The sequence below is a fragment of the Castor canadensis genome, chromosome 2 (genome assembly GCF_047511655.1).
Source record: "Castor canadensis chromosome 2, mCasCan1.hap1v2, whole genome shotgun sequence".
Lineage (NCBI taxonomy): Eukaryota > Metazoa > Chordata > Mammalia > Rodentia > Castoridae > Castor > Castor canadensis.
Genome location: NC_133387.1, coordinates 168,408,912 through 168,427,125, shown reverse-complemented (window position 1 = coordinate 168,427,125; position 18,214 = coordinate 168,408,912). Strand labels below are relative to the sequence as shown.

The following is an 18,214-nucleotide window of genomic DNA, read 5'->3' as shown; positions in this document are numbered from 1 at the left end:
GCCAGGGTACCCACAGTTCTTGGAGAGGGTCACTGTGAAATCTCCAGGGAAACAAGGCTCAGGCTGCCACCTGTCCAGGTGTCATTCACTTTACATAGACAGGGTGCCCCCTTGTGGGCACCATATGCACAACTCTTTAAAAATTCCCCATTTCAAAACCAAAGTAAGGGAAGACAGGCCTGTGTCAGAAGTGGCCTCAAAGCCCTCCAGCCAGGGAAAAGCACCTGGTCTCTGAGACTCTGGTCTCTGAACTCTCAGTGTGCAGCCTGGTCCCAGCCTCACGCTCCTGCAAACAGCCAAGGGCCTGGTGTGAAGTCCTTGAATTTAGAGGTCAGCAGTGGACCTGAGCTCCACTTGTCTACCCTCTCAACTCCAGAGCTAGATTCACCTCCTCCCTCCTCCACACACACTTTCCCCACAGCCTTTCTGTTTTTATTTGTACCCAGAGATCAATGCTTTCAAAAGATCTTTTCTGTGTCCTCCTGAAATGAGGCAGATTAAGCCAAACATCTCCACACTAACCCTGCCCTTCACTCTTCCCCATGGAGCCCCAAACTCTAGCCCTGATTAGTGGCCCCAGCAGAATCTCCCCGAGACACACCCGTTGGGCAAGGCAGTGTTTATAGAGGATGCCGTAGAGAAACGAGATTGGACCCTTTTTGCAGGCCTGAAGGAAGCAGGACTGCCTGTCCTCAACTGACAGTTCAACCTCAGGGCCACTGGGGGGAGTTTGGGATGTCCTGGCACTCAAAGGCCTCTGGGCAGAAGGGGCAGCCGAAACAGAAGGGGAAAGAGAGTTTTGTTTATTTTTGTCATTTTACAAATGAGCTGGGTTTGTGCCTCTCTGGGTCTGACCTGGGAAACAAACCTATGAAACTGTGTATTCAAATGGTGGCGCCCCAGAGAATGACATATATAGTGTGACAGGGAGACCACAGAAAAGGTATCTGTCTTGATTCCCGTTTTTAATTTAAATGTAATGGAAAACACATTTTGTGGTCTTCCCACCTGCAACCTCAGCTGGCCGGGCAAAGGTGATGAGCCCGGTAATTAAGCCACTGAAGTATTGTCCCTCCAAGACCCCGTCTGCCTGGGAAAAGGGAGTCAGATTCAGCAGCACAAAAGGCCAGGCGCCCTGGACTCTGCAGCCAACCGGGCCTGTGGTGCAGCGCAGAGCCCACTGCCCTCCTCCACCCTTCTAGAGTGACTCAGCCCAAGCTGTTGCCTGCCACATAGAGAAAGGGTGAGAGGCTCAATGGGCTGCGCTGCTGGAGTCTATGGAAACAGAGACAAAGGCTTTGGCACTGGGACCCTTGTCTTTCCTGCTCCAGGTGTCCCAGATGAAAAGCAGGTTAGGCAGAGGGGATGCTGAGCCAAAGAAAGTGGGGGAGGGTCTGCCCCACACCTCCTCCCCTGTGCTCACTACCATTGCTTTCAAGTCCCAGATACCTCATCCAGTGGCCGATGGGCCCAGTGTGAAAACTACGTTTTTCTTATGTTTACCTTGGAAGGCCGTTCTACTCTTAGCAGCAGTCATTTCATGCTTTTTAGAGGAAAATGTGCCCCAAATCAGTAGATACACATGTGTGCGTGCATACACAACCCAGTAGGTGAATGTTTTAATTGAAGTATTTGGAGAATCAAAAAAAAAAAAAAATCAAGCAACCTCCCCCATCAAGGAGAATTGAGGCCCTATGCCTCCTCTCCACCCACCCCTCCTTTTCCCAAAGGTACCCAACGCCCTGCCTCCAAGCCCACCGATGAGTTTTGCCTGTGCTTTGATTTAGCCCAGGGGAGACTACACTGAGAACAGGTTTTATAAAGAGACCAGGATATCCCTTCTGGCTGTGTCATCCTCAGGGAATGACTTGACTTCTCTGAATGTTGATCTCCTTTTCTGTGAAAGGGGGATCAATGTAATGCTTGCTCTGCACAGCTAGGGCAAGGACTAAGTAACAGAATAGACAGAAAGTGCCTGGCACACCAGTGTGCTGCAGGAGAGCTGCTCCCCCTCCTCCCTGTTCTAGCACGTTGACAGGAAAGACATTCATGTTGCAGAACAAGTTCTCTTAAGGAAAGAGTAGACTGTGCCATGCTCCACAGCCTGAGGTCCTGGTGAAATAAAAATCAGAATGAGAAGGAAATGTGAGTCCCTGGGGAGAGAAGCCAGCCGCCCTGTCCAACCCCTCCTGCGGGGTGGGGAAGCCGTCTCTCCCCAAGTGAAACTTGAACCGAGAACAGTCTTGGGGCAAAATCGCTTTCCTAGGTTACCATGAAATATGTATTTCATGCAAGCTTTGGGGAGGTCAAGCGACCCTTTTCCTTGGCTTTCTGGGAGTTTCCTGTGGCTTCACATGTGCCCAAAGAGGAACTTTCACCATGGGGAAATTTAATCAATGTGGTTTTTCTGAGCTCCGTGCTCTCGGCTAACTTTGCACTAATGACTCAAGCGGTTTGTTCCTCAGAGACCATCATTTTTCTTTATTTGCTCCAGCAGTGAATTTCAGCCTGAGGGAGAGAACACTGGGGACAGGGAAGCAAACATTCTTGGTCTTACCCATGAGAGGTGTTCAGATTCCCTTGGAGCATCTGATTCCATTTCTGACCCTGCTTCCAGTCATGGAGGATTACTTCTTACTGCAGCTGAACTCATTCATTCATAGTACTAATTCCAGAGGACAAGACGAATGCTCGAATGCTTGCAGGCTCTTATATAAAGGGCTTTATTCTATGTACTCGTGGTGTGTGAGAGAAAGGATATAGGAGTCATAGTGACGATGGCTACCGTTTATTGCACGTGATTTACAAGTCAGTGTCCGTGCTGAGCACTTTACACAGATGACTTTATTTTATTTAAACGCCAACAACCATGTTAGGTAGCATTACTGTTAACCCATTGTATGTGAGGAACCTGTGGCTCAGATAGATGAGGTACTGATGGAGATCACAAAGCTAGTCAGTGGTAAGAGGCAGGGCTAATTTTAAACCCTCCTTTGCATATAACCTATACTCAAATGAAGTCACTTTGAATGAAGTATAATAACTTCTACTAAAGTGAAGTCATCCCTTTGTTATTGATATTATTGAGATTGGAACCACCAAACAGAACTAGTCTGGGGATGCTGCATTAGGTGACTGTGCCATTTATAAAATGACATCCATATTATCTGCACTTTAGCATAAAGCAATCTCTGCCCACATCCTGGTTTTCACCTGGGAACTCTAGCAGAGCTAAAAAGGACAATCACCCATGTCAGAAGTCATATGTCCCAGGAAGTTGGAGAATTCATTATCTGGCCTGGTAGGGCACACATTTTCTCTGCAGCAGAAAACCAAACGCCCACAGCTGGGTGAGGCACAGCTCTGCTTCTGCTTCCCCTCCATGGCTAGAGACTAAGAATAGGCGTGTCTGACAGTCCATTCCCAGCCTGGCACCCCGTCAGTCCCCTTGGCCCCAGGGAAAGGGTTATTTAGAAAGACTTTCTTAGCCTCAAACACATGTGTGGAGCTCATGGTATCCTTTGAAAAAGCAAATCCCAGCCCTTGTTTTGATGGCTCTTTAAAATCTCCCCAAGAGAATCATGAGAAGAATCCCAAAACTAAATAAAACTCAAGTTCACTTTTAAGAAAGAAACAAATGTAGTTTTAGGAAAGAAAAAAGCATGTGCTTTACACACAATGACAACAAAAATTTGACCCTCCAAATCTGGAGCCTGGTACAGAAACAGTTGGTAGTGAAGCTTCATTTGAGAAGACTTCATCAGCCCTCCTGGATGACAGAAAAGCCAGCATGCCACTCCTCTGTTGAGTTTATTTTCTCTGACACATAGGCAAAGGGGTTGCAGAACCAGCCCTTTCCATCTTCCAGCACCTCCACCAATAAGTAAGATACAAGCATCTGGGCCCATCTGAGAAAGCACCTGTGTGCAGAGAACCCAGAGGCTATCACAGCCAGAAGAATCGGGTACTAGTTTCTCCCCCAGGGCATGACAGGCCACAGGCTGCTGACCAAAGCTGTCCCATGGACAAAGCAAAACAAAAGCTAAGAAGAATGTACAATATTCATCTCATTACTGTATTATTCTTCTTAGGACTGTATATTTACTAACTGGTCTTTATAGAAAAAGCCTGCCAACCCCTGCTTAGTTCAGCCCTTCATTATTCTGATGGAGAAATCAATGTCTGCACTTGTAAAGTCACTTACCCACTCTCAGTGAGTTAGTACCAGAAGCAGGACATGGGGTTTACTCATTCCCTATTCTGTGTTCCTTTTGAGACACAGTGCCTGAACACTTCAGGAACTAAACATGGCTGCTCCAGAGGCCGTGGCCTTGATTCCTCAACAAGCATTCTATTCTAACTTACTCTGACCCTAACTCCATGAAGCTACCAGGGTCCTACATGATGGGCTCCAGGCACATGGGTTAGATTAGTCTGTTTTTTCCTTCTGGGAGTCCTCTTTCCCTCTTTTCTCTTTTCTCTTCCCCTCCCGACTCCCTTCTCATGCCATCTCCTACCCTGGATTGCAAAAGAATGTTTTGATTTCAACCTGTGTTAGTCAGCTTTCCTTTACTGTAACAAACGACGGAGATGAGCAAGTTATCGAGAGGAAAGGTTTCTTTTGGTTCAATTTTAGAGATTTCAGCCTGTGATTGATTAGCCTTGCTGCTTTGGGCCTGTGGTAGCACAACATGGCCAGAGTGCACAGTGGAGCAACCACTTACCTCATGAATAGGAACAAAAAAGGGGAAGGAGGGGCTGGGGTCCCACAATCCCCTTCAAGTGCACCAATGACCAGAACACCTCCCACTATGCCCCACCTCTTAAAGTTTCCACTACCTCTCAACAGTGCCATATTTGGGACTAATCCTTTTAACACGTGGACCTTTGGGGAACATTCTAGATCCAAACTGTAATATAACCTTTGCCCTTCTTTTTGGAATCTTTGCCTTTTAGGTTCACTGCTGGCCTATAATACAACCTCCCACACAGACCAATCCTCTCGACTGAGTGTCAAAGAAGGTGAGTCTGTTCTCTCACACACTTGGAATTTTCTTCAGAACCAGGCAAGACGTAACTCCATACTGTTAAGACTGGGGTGGGAAGCTTTGGGTCTGTGAACTGGCTTTCTCGTGCCAGTCAATTTTTTTCTAATATACAAGACAAGAAACCAAAGTTTTTGCCACTTTGTGCCATCAGGTACAAAACTGTAACAAAGGAGTCTTTGAAATATCTTGTAATAAATCTCATAGGTATAATTTGAAGTTATTACCCCATGAAAGAAAATGTGTTGTTCTTAGAATGAAATGGATATAGCTTACTTTCCAAGCTGAAAGCTGGGGGGTTTTGCAAAAGATAAAGAAATGGAGAGTTCAAGGGTTTTAGCACATCTACCTTTTAAGATTTTTTTCTAACAAATGTTAGCAATGTCAATTCTTGTTTAAAGTGGTGGTTTAAGGATTTAGTCTGGTCTGGTTTGGTCTGCTTTGGTGTGGTTTGATTTGATTTCATTTCATTTAGTTTGGTTCAAAGAGAAGGAAAACTGTCTCAGAAAATGATTTTTGCCAATGAGGACTTCAGCAAACATCACAATAGCATTTCTCAGCATCTTTATTTTTTTAAACGATTTTCTGAGGATTGGTCTAGATACTGTACAAGATTTTAGGCATTTAAACAAGTGAATAATTCATACTACCTGGTTAATGGAGAAAAAATGTGAAAAAATAATTACTAGAAACCAGAGAAGGAATGAAAAAATCTTCTATGGCAAAAGAAAATTCCACGGAGGAGGAGCTTTTGAGTGGGAGCTTGTGGACTGGTGAGAGTGTGGGGGGCATGCTCCCCTCCTTGTTTCTTCTTTAGCTCACACTTGTCACAAAATAGAAGGAAGGCACAGGTTTTGTCGTGGGTTGCAGATTGTGTGTATAGCATGTTTCACAGAAACTCAGGCTCTTCTGAAGGCCTTCAAAACCCTCATGCAGATGGAGGACACAGAGATCCAAAGACCCCAAGTATTTCCTATTAACAAACTGTAATTTGACAGTGACCAGACATATATATATATATATATATATATATATATATATATATAATAATAAATCTGCATTTAGATGCTTGTGTTTTTCAAGTGCTTCCTTCTCTCCTGCCCTACCCTGGGCCAGTCCTGTTTCTGCCACTGTGTTTCCCTTCACATCAGATCTATTGACTCTTGCCATGGAAACTGAACTTGGACTGATTCATCTACATTCTGAGCCATGTTTTACTTTATGACCAATTTACCATCTCTTTACAAATGCCTATAAGAAAGAAAATTTATTTTCATGACAAATACATTGAGGCAAGGATACATTTGGCTGAACTTGGGAAGCCATTTCACACCCAAACATCTTTCCTGTCAAATGTGGGAGCTGAACTGAGTCAGTGAGAATCCAGTCTCAACTCTGGAGCTCCTGGCTTTAGAGGAGATGACCAAGAGCTCAGCATGGGTGCTCCCTCTGTCTAGAGCCACTCTGCTTTGATTTGTTCTACATATTGAGTTCTATTTCATTTACAGGTTTGGAATGAAGACAGAGGTGGGGGCAAGGAATCAATAGAGGGAGAGGGGAAGGGAGGGAGGAAGGAAGGAAGGAAGGAAGGAGGTGGAGGGAAGGAGGGAGGGGAGAGGGAGGAGAGAGGGAGAGAGGAAGGGAGGTTAATCGAGGGAGGGAAAGGGGGTAGGAAAGAAGATGAAGCCCCTAAACTGCTGAATTAGGATTCAACACTGCAGACTACAACCTGCTCACAACAACCAATGGGGCTCTGGGGCAGGCAGAGCCAATGGGAGATTTTCTAATATTAGTCTTAAAATACAGGTTTTAGTTTCAAAATTTGTTTGACTAAGTTCAAATGTATTGCTAACCACCTCCTTCCCCTCCAGGATCTCAAGCTGCAGTCCTCAGCCCTCTCCTCTACCTGCACACTGCATCTCTTTCCTGGGGCCTTTTGTGTTTGGAAAGTCCATTTGTCATGCCTTATTCAAACTATTGCAGGAGCAGCTCGTTCTCTCTGGGTAGCAACCCTTTTCTCAAATGAATTAACTACAGTATCCAGGCAAACACACGTGACCAGGGCCCCATTCAGGTGGTGCTGGGCATTTATCTCCCAGCATCAGCCTTGCCTCTAGAGACGATTAAGCCTGCGCTTTGCAGGTGCATCTTTTGTCATCAGTAAAGCTCTCCACTCAAGCTGCCGCTTCACTTCCCTCTTGTGTGGTGGTCTGAGGCTGAACAACCCAGTATGCCACAAAATAAAGTACATTAGCAAGACAAAGCTAGCCAGGCTTGTCTCTCTCCCCCCACTCTATCTCCCTTATTCTCTAATAGCTATCTTTATTTTTTAAATATTAAATGGTAAAAGAAAGAGAAGCCATCAGAACCTTGGCTCCATCTTCTTTGAATAAGACATACACATAGCCCCAAAGTCAGAGCTCAGCATTAGAGTGTGTGTGTGTGTGTGTGTGTGTGTGTGTGTGTGTGTGTGTGTGCCACAAAGGGCAGGTGCTGCCACCAGGCACAAAGGAAAGAAGTTAAGGAGATAATCTCTATTAATGTGTCTTCAGAGCACTTACCAAATTGGAATACTTCTCTACTTTCAAATGACTTTAAAATGGCATGATTGCCCTTCTAGCTTGTCTCTTGAAAAAAATTACTACTATCTCAAAGGGTTATTTGTGCCCAGGAAGTAAGACTAGTTTTGAAAACTTAATTTATAACCATCTTTGAGGCTCTTTAAATTAAATATTTTGTGGGCTTGGGTTGAGCCCAACTAGAACAGTTGTGTGTTCTCTTCCTTCACTTGTCAAAGTTAATGCACTTAAAAAATAAATTAGGATGGAAGTTACTACTACCCGCTTGCCATAGCAGCAATGACTGTCACTTACAAAGATTTTGGAACACATGAGATATGTTCACCTGCTTTGGTTTTGATCCTTGCACCATTCTGTGAGTCACCTACTATGATCTCCATTTTACAGACATAGAAAGTGAGGCATAGCAACCGTAAAAAGCTCCCTGAAGGGTACCCAGCTATCCAATGGCAGAGTAAGCACTCAGACCTAGGTTAGAGTATTAAAAGACCCTCACTTCACTAAAAGCTGATCTCACAGAAGTAAAGAGTTGAATCGTGGTTACCACAGGCTGGGGAGGGGCAGGAAAGGAGAGACAGAAAGAAGATGGTTGATGGGTACAGGGATGCAGTTCGATGAAGGAATAATTTAAGTTTTAAAGCATAGTCTGGGTAGCTATGGTTGACAACAATTAATAAATATTTCAAACCAGCTAGTATTTTGATGCTCCCAATATAAATAATGAGAATTTTTTGCAGTACTGGAGTTTGAACTCAGGGCCTCACATGTGCCAGGCAGGTGCTGAGCTGCCCCACCAAGTAATGGTAAAAGTTTAAGTTGATGGTTAGGCTAATTTGAATTATCACATATATAAATATGTATAGTCACTATGTGTCAGTTAAATTTTTTAATGTCCCTCATTGCCAGTAAGGGACAATGATGAAGACAGACTGTCCCTTCTAGCTGCCTTTTCATGAAAACAGTACACAGCCTCCACTTAACAAGACCCCCTGGTCTGCCTGCACACAGACAGAATCCCTTGTAGGTCTTTGTAAAATACTGGTGCCTGGGGACAAATTCTGTCTGACTCAACTGGTAGGAGAAACCTAGGCTGCCAGATTCATAGGGATGGAAAGCAATGGTGGTTACCAGAGAAGAAGGGGCCAGTATTTACTAGAGGCCAAGTTTGAGTTTGGGAAGATGAGAAAGTTTTGGAGATGGAAGCATGTTCACAGCTATGAATATGCTTAATGCCACAGAGCTGTACACCTGAAAGTGGTCAAAATAGAGACTGGGCACGATGGCTCATACCAAAACCCCCAGATACTTGCGAGGTGGAAACCAGGAGAATCATGGCTCAAGGCCAGACTGGGCAAAGTTAGCAAAACCCCATCTCAACGAATCAGCTAGGTACATGGGCATGCTTTTCTCATCCCAGCTACATTGGAGGCAAAGGTAAGGAGGACCCTGGTCTGAGTGGGCCCCAGGCAAAAACTCAGGACCCTACCTTAAAAATAACTAAATTGAGGATTGTGGTTCAAGTGGTAGAGCCCCGGCTCAGGAAGTGCAAAGCCCTGAGTTCAAACCCCAGTACTGCCAAAAAAATAAATAAATGATTAAAAGAGTAACTTTTATGTCATGTATATTTTACTGAAACAAAAAAGTGCAAAAAATAAAATAAGCACTGATGCCCAGTGATCATGATCAATTAATTAAATGTGATCGATTAATTTTAAATCTTGGAATTTTTTTTAAGTTTGAGGTTTCTCATAACCTACAACCCAGCTTGACCAGCCCTGCTTCTAGTGCAGTTACATGAGAAAGGGGACAAAGGGACCACCTCAGGGCCTCTTGGAGATATCTCTCAATCTTGCCTGGCCCAAGTCATCCTAGACAAGGGCACATGGATAAAGGCATGTGAGTGGTGAGAGAAGATGCACATGTTAGCTCTTGTCACCATTGTGAATTTTTTTTTTTTTTTTTTGGCAGTACGATGGGGTTGAACTCAGGGCTTCACACTTGTGAGGCAGGTGCACTATCCATGACTTGAGTCATACTGCCAGCCCTTTTTGCATTGGTTATTTTTGAGATAAAGTCTTTATACCCAAGCCAGCCTGGGCGATGGTCCTCCTATTTATGTTTCCCTGTGTAGTTGGGATGACCGGCTCAGACCACTACAACCAGTCATTGTTTAAGATAGGATCTTGTGACCTTTTTGCCTGGGCTGGCCTTGAACCATGTTTCTCCCGATCTCTACCTTCCAGGTAACTATGATTATAGGGTTGAGCCACCCCATCTGGCCACCATTGTCATTACTACTGATTTTGACAACTTTACATTAGTACAGCACTTCACATCTCAGAAACTTCCTTTTAGATCTTCATTTGCTCCTCTCAAAAGTAGATATGGTATCACTAACTTGATTTTGTGGAAGGACACAAGTTCTAGAAGTTAGGTGGCCTTTCCAAATACACATGCATCCCAGAGCCAGAGCTACTGACACTACACCTCCTTATCCCTGTCCTCCCCTCCAGGCAGCAGACCTGAGTGTGTCTGCCCTGGTCACAGGTCAGACCTTCTCTTTGTTTGTCTGGGAAGACCCTGCTCCAGGGCCTTTGCAGTGTGCCTAGCTGGACAAGCAATAAGCAGGAGTCAGCAGGCCTCTCTTCCCAGCTGCTTTGCATCCTAAGCCCTCATTTCCTTAGCTCCACTTGCTGAATCTTTTTAAATACCTCTGAGCTCTTTGTTTATTAACTCCTGGAACTCATAACCCACCAACTGCTGGTGGTGCTCTGAGCTTCTAGACCCAGCTTGGGAGCCTTTCAGGACCTGCTGCTAAATGGGAAAGCTGAAAACCATGGCCCCTCTGAGGGTAGACTGTCTGCCTGTGGAGTCTCCATCACCAGCAGTCGCCTTGGCTAATGGATAAAAAGTCTGTCTCCTTACTTGCTAACTACCGATGGCAAGGAGGGAGGAACTGCCTTCCTGTGTCCTCTCTGGTGAATGGCTGACTATGCTGAGCACATGCTGATACAAGCTCTGCCTCTCTCTAAGAGGTATCTGATGACCCAGCGGTGCACACAGTAACACCCCCCTTCCTACAGTCTTTCAGTTTGCCAAGCATTTTCCCATCCATTATCTCATTTGTGCCTAACACCATCACCGTGAGACAGTCCAGCTTTATCATTCTATTCCCGTTCTGCAGACAAGGAAAATAAGGTACAGGGCTATGAAGTTCCTTTGAAGCCACTTCTTTCTTGGGGCAGGGGGGAACTCAACCCAGTCTTGGCTGTATGTTCCTCCTTCTAGGCTGTTTCTCACATCATTATCTCAACATAGTTAATTCAAGCATCTGACAGTTTAAATATTCTTAAACACTCTCAGTTTACTGGAGGCAGGTATGCATCTCATATTTCACTATTATGTATAGCGTATTGATGAAGAGCTCAGGCTCTGGGCTCTGACTGTGACCTTGGACAAGGAGCTTACTTTTCTCTGCCTCAATTTCCCCATGTATAAAATGAAGATAATTGTAGTGGCCCCTTCAAGGATGACATAATACTTATTAATCTGCATGATATCTAACATGCCAAAAAATGCTTAATAAAAGTTGTGCCAATAACAGTAAATTGCTATTCTTTCTGGCAAAAAATATAATAGCAATTAACATTACTGCTTGGAAAAAATTACAGTACTTCTGTGACTTTATCACTTGTTAACACCGTGAACAATGATTCACCATCAGTGGGCTGTAAGGGCTATACAGGAGATTGTGTCATAGATCAGATGGCCAGGTTGCTCAAAAACTTATTAGGGAGAGACGCCTATGAAATATTAAGGAATGATATAAAGCTTCATGTAGTCAAATACAAAATGCATGCTGCAGAAAAAACATTCTCTGAGGGTAGTAACGGGATGGAAAATAATTAAGTATAACTACTGCAAACCTCTTCTATGACTGAAGAGATCTGAGGCCAGAGAAGTTTCCAGGGTCAACATGGAGTGATCCTTAATCCAAAAAAAGTCTTCTGAAATCTAAAACACTTCTGGCTCCAAGCATTTTAGATAAGGCTGACTCAACCTGAATAAATGTATGTGTATGCAGGAGAACCTGGGTATTGGCGAGTCTATGGTTCCAAGAGAGCACAGTTGAGAGAAATCCACATTCGCTCAGGATACAGACTTCAGTCCTGTACTGCGATAATTAATTCATTCTTCCATAATGCTGCCTGACTGCTGCTGAAGATGTGTTGTCATTCAGTAGACCTCAGATTTTCGCTTTGTCACTTAATCAAGCACATTCACTTTTACCTTGCTTATGGGGCACCATTTGCTTTTTTGGGTGGCAGATTTTCACAAAACTTCAGGCAGGGAAACTCTAAACAGATCACACAATGATTTAAACACAACTGACCATAATGCAGGACTGAGAAGTTCACATCAACTGAGCTGCAGAATGCATCCATGGTAATTTAAAACTTTTGTTTTAGAAACTTCCTTTGATTTTTTTATTTCCTTTTTTTTTTGGACCATGCTTGGTAATAAATTCTTATGTAATAAGTAATGAATAAGGCAGGTTTACTGTATTGGCAGATATTGCAGATCGCTGGTAACTTATTCAGGAATGAACCTAAATTCTGGGAGTCAGCCCCCTCCATCCCAATCGTTCATTGGTTCCTTCTTTTATTAAGAATCTGCTGTGTATAGACAGAAAGCTGAGCCTGGAAATACAGTGAGCTCAGTACCTCCCCTTAAGAGATTCCAATCAAACAGAGAGGCAGATGGGTAAAGAAGGAAGGAAATACTGTGTATTGCACTGGAGGTCATATGTCACCAAATCTTCCATTCTTCCTGCACCCACTCCCTGTGTGGAGCATCCTCTGATGATTTCATTCGAGAGGTCCTGATGAAAGATGGAGGTCTGTAGAATCACAGAATGTGGAAGAGCTGGAGATGGATGTTGAAACAAAGGACAGGGTAGACCCCAAAGAAACCAAAGTGCTTGGGTCTGGGGTTTCAGGAGGAGGGTTTGTGTGCATTTTCAGATTGGATTTTAAGAAGGGAGCCCAGGTGAGTTCCTGGGAGAGTGAACAAGGCCTCATGAGTGTGAGGAAGAAAGCCTTGGGTTGAACTCCAGCAGTGGCTTCCTTGAAACTGGGAGCCGAGTATGGTTAGGTGTTTCACTGTGAGACAGGAAGCTCAGCATCAAAGCCCAGAGCCAGGGATTTGACTCAAAGTCATCAGGGCCAGGAAGGTAGGGTAAAGCTGAAATAAGATTGACCACAAGTTCCTAATTGTTCGGGCAGGGTGGTGGGCCCTTGGTGTTCATTAGACTTTAATTTTACGTATCATTAAAATTTCCCATAACTGTCAAGATGCCTCCAGAAGTGTTGTTTTGATAGGAAAATGTCAGAATGACTGAGAATCTTTGCTCTTAATGCTGTGTACTGGATTTACCATACAGGGAAGGAGGGTGACGTGTTTTTAGGCTCAGCACTTTCAGAGGACCAGCTTTCAGCAGCATAGTGTGTGTTTTGGGGGAGATGGATGGCAGTAAGCATTGAGCCCAGGGTAGATGTGATCACGTGAATGTGGGGTGTGTGTGTGTGTGTGTGTGTGTGTGTGTGTGTGTGTGTGTGTATGTGTGTGGTGTGTGCACATGCAGTTATATTGCAAGCATGGGGTGACTGTTCTAGAACACATATGCTGGAAGAAGAGGCCTGTAAGCCTGTGAGGTAGCCTCCTGTTCTTTGTAGGGAGTAAACAGCACTTTGTGCAGCCTGTTGTTTGCCTCCACAGGCTCCATCCATGTCACCAACATGCACTTAAAACTTGAGGGTGCTGAGGCTTCACAGGACAGACTATTAAGATCTTTGTCATTCTACATTTTTCCTTTCTGATGAAATACCCCTTGCCTGTTTTTTTAGCAAAAGCAGGGATGACTGCCGAATGTGTGAGCTCTGTGGTCCAGTGGAGAGATTTATGGTTACAGAATGAATGGTAGTTTGCTTTCTCCATTTTATCTTTTAAAATTCTTTTCCTCTGAAATTCCAGAGTTAATGTTTTGTCTGCTTTTTAGCTGACCATCTTTGGAGAGTTGCATGTTTTTTTTTTATTATTATTATTTGTGTTTTTATTTTATTTATTTTTTTTTTGAGAGAGAGAGAGAGAGAAAGAGAGAGAGAGACTGGAAACAAAGAATCCTTGTCTCTAAACCCTAGCAGGCAGGAAACCCCAATCCCGAGGGAATCCAGCCAGCCAGCCCTGTCCTGGACTCAGACTCCAGCTCTCTGAATTCAATTTGACAGCTTGTCTGGGACACTTTCTAAGTAACCATTATCCTTCCTTTCTCTAAGTAAAAGAACTGTTATTCCTTTCCATGGGTGTGCTGTGCACACTGTTATTGCACACGTGTGGTCACACTGTGACAAGGACACACTCTCTCTAAATTACTGGAAGCAGTTAGCATGTTTCCTAAGACAAGTGTAAATTTGTTCCAGGATAATGAGGCAAAAGACTTTTAGTATTATTCCACTGCCTTCTTAGAGGTGGGCCTATAGCAGGAGAGGAGGACTTTTGTTGGTAGTTGTGTGTGTGTATTTTATGCCTGTCAGGATTCCTTTGAAACACACAAACAAAAACATCTCCACTGACCATTCTCCTCTGTCTCTGTGCTGATTGACTGATTGATGGATGAATTTGAATAAGTCATTACTATACTTCTCACTGTGGAGGGAACTAGATGTACTCTCATTTCCATTCCCACGGTCAACCACAGGTTGTGGGGGGCAGACAAGCACCATGAGAGGTGATTACCTAGACTTCAAAGGGGGCACTGCTCTGCCTGGGAGCAGGGCCACAGCGGGTCCTGTTCACTTTGCCACCATATTGTGAAGATCTGTGTGATAGCCACCTCCCACCCCCAGTGCTGCTGTTTGAAGAGCACCCAGTTCAGCGCTACAGGACTGATAGAGGCATAAGTTCCAGAGCTACCTGGATAACTGTGGAGCTCAGAGGTGTGAAAGCTTTGCCCCATAGGTTAGCTTTGCCCATTAGGTTTTTGGTTTGGGGTGGCTTTTTTTGTTTGTTTTTCAGTTCTTGGGACTGAACCAAGGGCCTCACTTCATACTAAGTAAGTGCTCTGGCACTTGGGCCATGTCCCCAGCCCTTTTTGTTTGTATTTTGTTTTTGAGATAAGGTCATCCTAACTTTGCTTAGGCTGGCCTGGAACTCACAAGCCTCCCTCAGCCTCCCAAGTAGCTGGGATAACAGGCATGAGTCACCACACCCAGTTTGGACAAAAGATCTGTCCTTTGACTGCAAATGGATTCCTGCCTAGTCTATCTTCAATACAATTTGAACCATATCTCCATTTCCTCTTTGCCTGGATACTTTTTCTTCCCTGTTTCCCCTCACCCCATCCATACTCTAGGAACCCCCATACACTGTTGGAAACCCAGGCCAGATGGCCTGGTCAAGGGCTCCTCTGTCCCTTCCTTGAGGTGCTTTTCTAATTTAGCATTCCACAGATTCTATCACAACAGTCTCATCTTGCCGGCTAAAGCATCTTGAAGCTAAGGACTGGTAGGGATGGATACTAGTAGGTAGGAAGGATAGATGACCTCCCCAAGAAGTCAGTGTAAGCCAACCTTTCCAGGTGTTTCTAACTGTAAGACTGGTATTTTATCTTCATCTACTGCAGATACTGACAGGGTATAGCCTCTCCTGTCTACCAGGTCATCCATGTCTACTTCTTGTAACCCAAAAGTGACCCTTCTAAAGCTATGATCAGTTCCATGCCTGAGTAAGGACAGAGGAGCTCACAAAGAGCTTAATTAGGTCCTAAATTGATACGTCCACCTCACCCTTTTGATCCAACTGCCACCCACTATTTTATCAGTTTCAGCTGCCCTCCAAGGCCCTTCAGGGGAACTATATTTTCTGCTTATTTCAACCTTCCTGTCCTCACTTTTCTTATTGCCCCCAGTAACAGCTAGCATTTACTAAGCACCTACTGTGTGGCAGGAACTTTTCTACTCACCTCACATTTATACTTCATAAAACCTTGACAAGTTATTCCCACTTTGCATGTGAGAAGGCTGGAGCACAGATCAATGAAGACCTAATCATGAAGCTAGGATGAAGCAGGTCAGAGTCTGTTGCTGAAGTCCCCTTCCTAGCCAGGTAGTGATGAACTCAGGAATTGCCTTTTCCTATTCCATCCAACATCCCAATCACAAGGCTCACTTCTTGCAGGTAGCTGATGTTGTCTAGCTGTTAAAACAACATGGCTAGGATGACTGATCGTTGCTATGGTCCAAACAACCAGGGGCCTCATGCAATAAACTCAGTTTTATCTGCATTTCAAGAAGCATATTCATGGATTTTTTTTATTGTTATGCCTTATAATCTACATATTTTATATATATATATATGTATATATATATATCTTTTTTGTGTTTAATACTACATTTAAGAGGAAGGGGAAAAAGAGATTTAGAAAAGGATTATACTGAGTAACACTCTATCATTAGGTATTATGATCAATTTAGTTTGAACAATGAAGGCAGGAGGTAGACAGTAGTCAATAAAATAAAACTTTACAAGTTGTGAAGTTCCTCTCATATTACAACACCTGGAGGACATCTTAAAGACACTTGTGAGGACGCTCCAGCCACCCCACCTACCTGTGCTCCCATCATAAATCTATGTGTGCCTTTAGTAGGTGAAAGGCAGGGAGGAGTTGGCACTAAGAACTGTGTTCTGCGAATAAGTAATTTCCTTTGCTTCTGAAATGCTGTCCCCACTCCACCCCCCCCCCCCACTGAAAGCCAATGCCTTATTCTAGCACCTAGTGGAAAAGATGTGTAACCTTCTTGTTCTATCATTATCTGGGACATGTCATCTTAAATGCTCCCTAGAGAAATAAAGGACCCAATAGGCATCATTGGCTGTGTGCCACTAATGGTGGTGCCATGAATGCAGGAGCCCTGGTACTTTTTAAGCAAGGAAAGTGATTTTTGGGTCAGCTCTGAAGGGGAGGAGGAGAAAAGGTACAAGGCTGTAGGAAAGGTATTTGTGAGAAACTTGGCCTCTTGAGCAACCCTCCACCCAGAGTCAGGCCCAGGACTCCTCCTCTTATGCTGCTGCAGGATAGGGGTGGGAGGAAGGTTCATCTGCAGTGCCCAGGGGGCTGCAGCACCACTCTATGCTATTTCTCAGTGGCAGCTCACACTTACTAAGTGGGTCATCCAGGTTTTGCATTCCTAATTCGTCTCTAGACTCTGAGCTCTCACTCTTTTAGTCCTGCCATCTTTACCAAGTTTTGCTTTGACTTGGACATTCATCCCACTCTGGATGACTCAAAATGACATTGGCCTGGGCTGATATAGCTCCATCACCAGTGCCTATGGTCTAGGCCTATAATGGAAATTAAAAGTGGCCCCTGTTGGCAATTGTGAGGAGTGGAGTTCCAAAACACCTTAAAAAGAAAAGGGTGGGTCCATCAAGGCTCCCAATGACCCACTGGTGGCTACTTCAACAGAACATCCCAAGCGTATTTTTTTTTTTGACTCAATACAGCTTTAGAACTTCCACAGCATGGAGGTTGTATAGGGGCAATCATCACTAGAAAGTATAATTGGCCCTTATACCCACAGGATATAAAGGACATCCTAGATTCAACCAACCACTGACTGAAAATATTTGGGAAAAAGTACATCTGTACTAAAGAAGTACAGTTTTTTTCTTGTTACTATTCCCTAAGCAATACAATATAACAACTATTTACACTGTATTGAATATTGTAAGTAGTCTAGAGATGATTTAAAGTATACAGGAAGATGTATGTGTGCTATTAAAATGCTACATCTTTTTATTTCAGGGTCTTGAGCATCTATAGATTTGGTGTCTGAATCCCCCTCATAAATAAAGGAACAACTATATATTTTAAAAAGTTTGTTTAGTCTCATGCTCATAACCAAATTCCATGTACCTATTATCTGTCTGTTTATCTGTCTATCTGTCTATCAATCTGTCCATCTGTCTGTCTGTCTGTCTATCTATCTGTCTGTCTGTTGAGAGAGACAGAGACAAAGAACCTTCACTTGGGCCAGATGGTGGTAGAGATGCATCTTCTAGTGAAACACCAAGGTATAACTAGCATCATTTGTTATTTTCATACAGACCTTTCCTAAGCTCTTTTTATAGATGTAACAACTTCCTCTCTTCAAAGAAGCTCAAATTTAAGATAACAAAGAGCTTGTTTCTTTGAGTCTGTGAGGAGGAAATGCTGAGACCTGAACCCTAACATGAACAGGCCTTTCCTCGCTGGGGTCAGGAATCCACAAGCTCCATACATGAGGATCAATATGCTTCATGCATCTCTTTGGTGAAATTTGAATTCTTGTCAGATAAAGTCTAATGAGAAAATTATAACATTAAGTGGGGCGATTACTTTACTTGTCAAAATCCAACTCACCCTTCACATCCTAAATCAATCACATCCACCTCAAGGTAATTTTTCCACCTCCTGCAGATTCTAATCTCTTCTCCGAACACCACATTCACCAAGTATTTATGTACCTAATTACAGATTACCCTGAAGTCTTT

The 18,214-nt window shown here is 43.8% G+C and overlaps 1 protein-coding gene across 3 annotated transcripts in view; it reads left to right on the top strand.

Annotated features, from left to right (window-relative positions):
- Fli1 (Fli-1 proto-oncogene, ETS transcription factor) overlaps nucleotides 1-18,214 on the top strand; it is a 128,263-nt gene that overhangs the window by 90,746 nt on the left and 19,303 nt on the right. For all 3 annotated transcript variants that reach the window (XM_074066373.1, XM_074066372.1, XM_020184076.2), the window contains one exon: nucleotides 4,957-5,022. In XM_074066373.1, coding sequence (XP_073922474.1) covers nucleotides 4,957-5,022 — 66 coding nt within the window. The remainder of the gene's footprint in view (nucleotides 1-4,956; nucleotides 5,023-18,214) is intronic.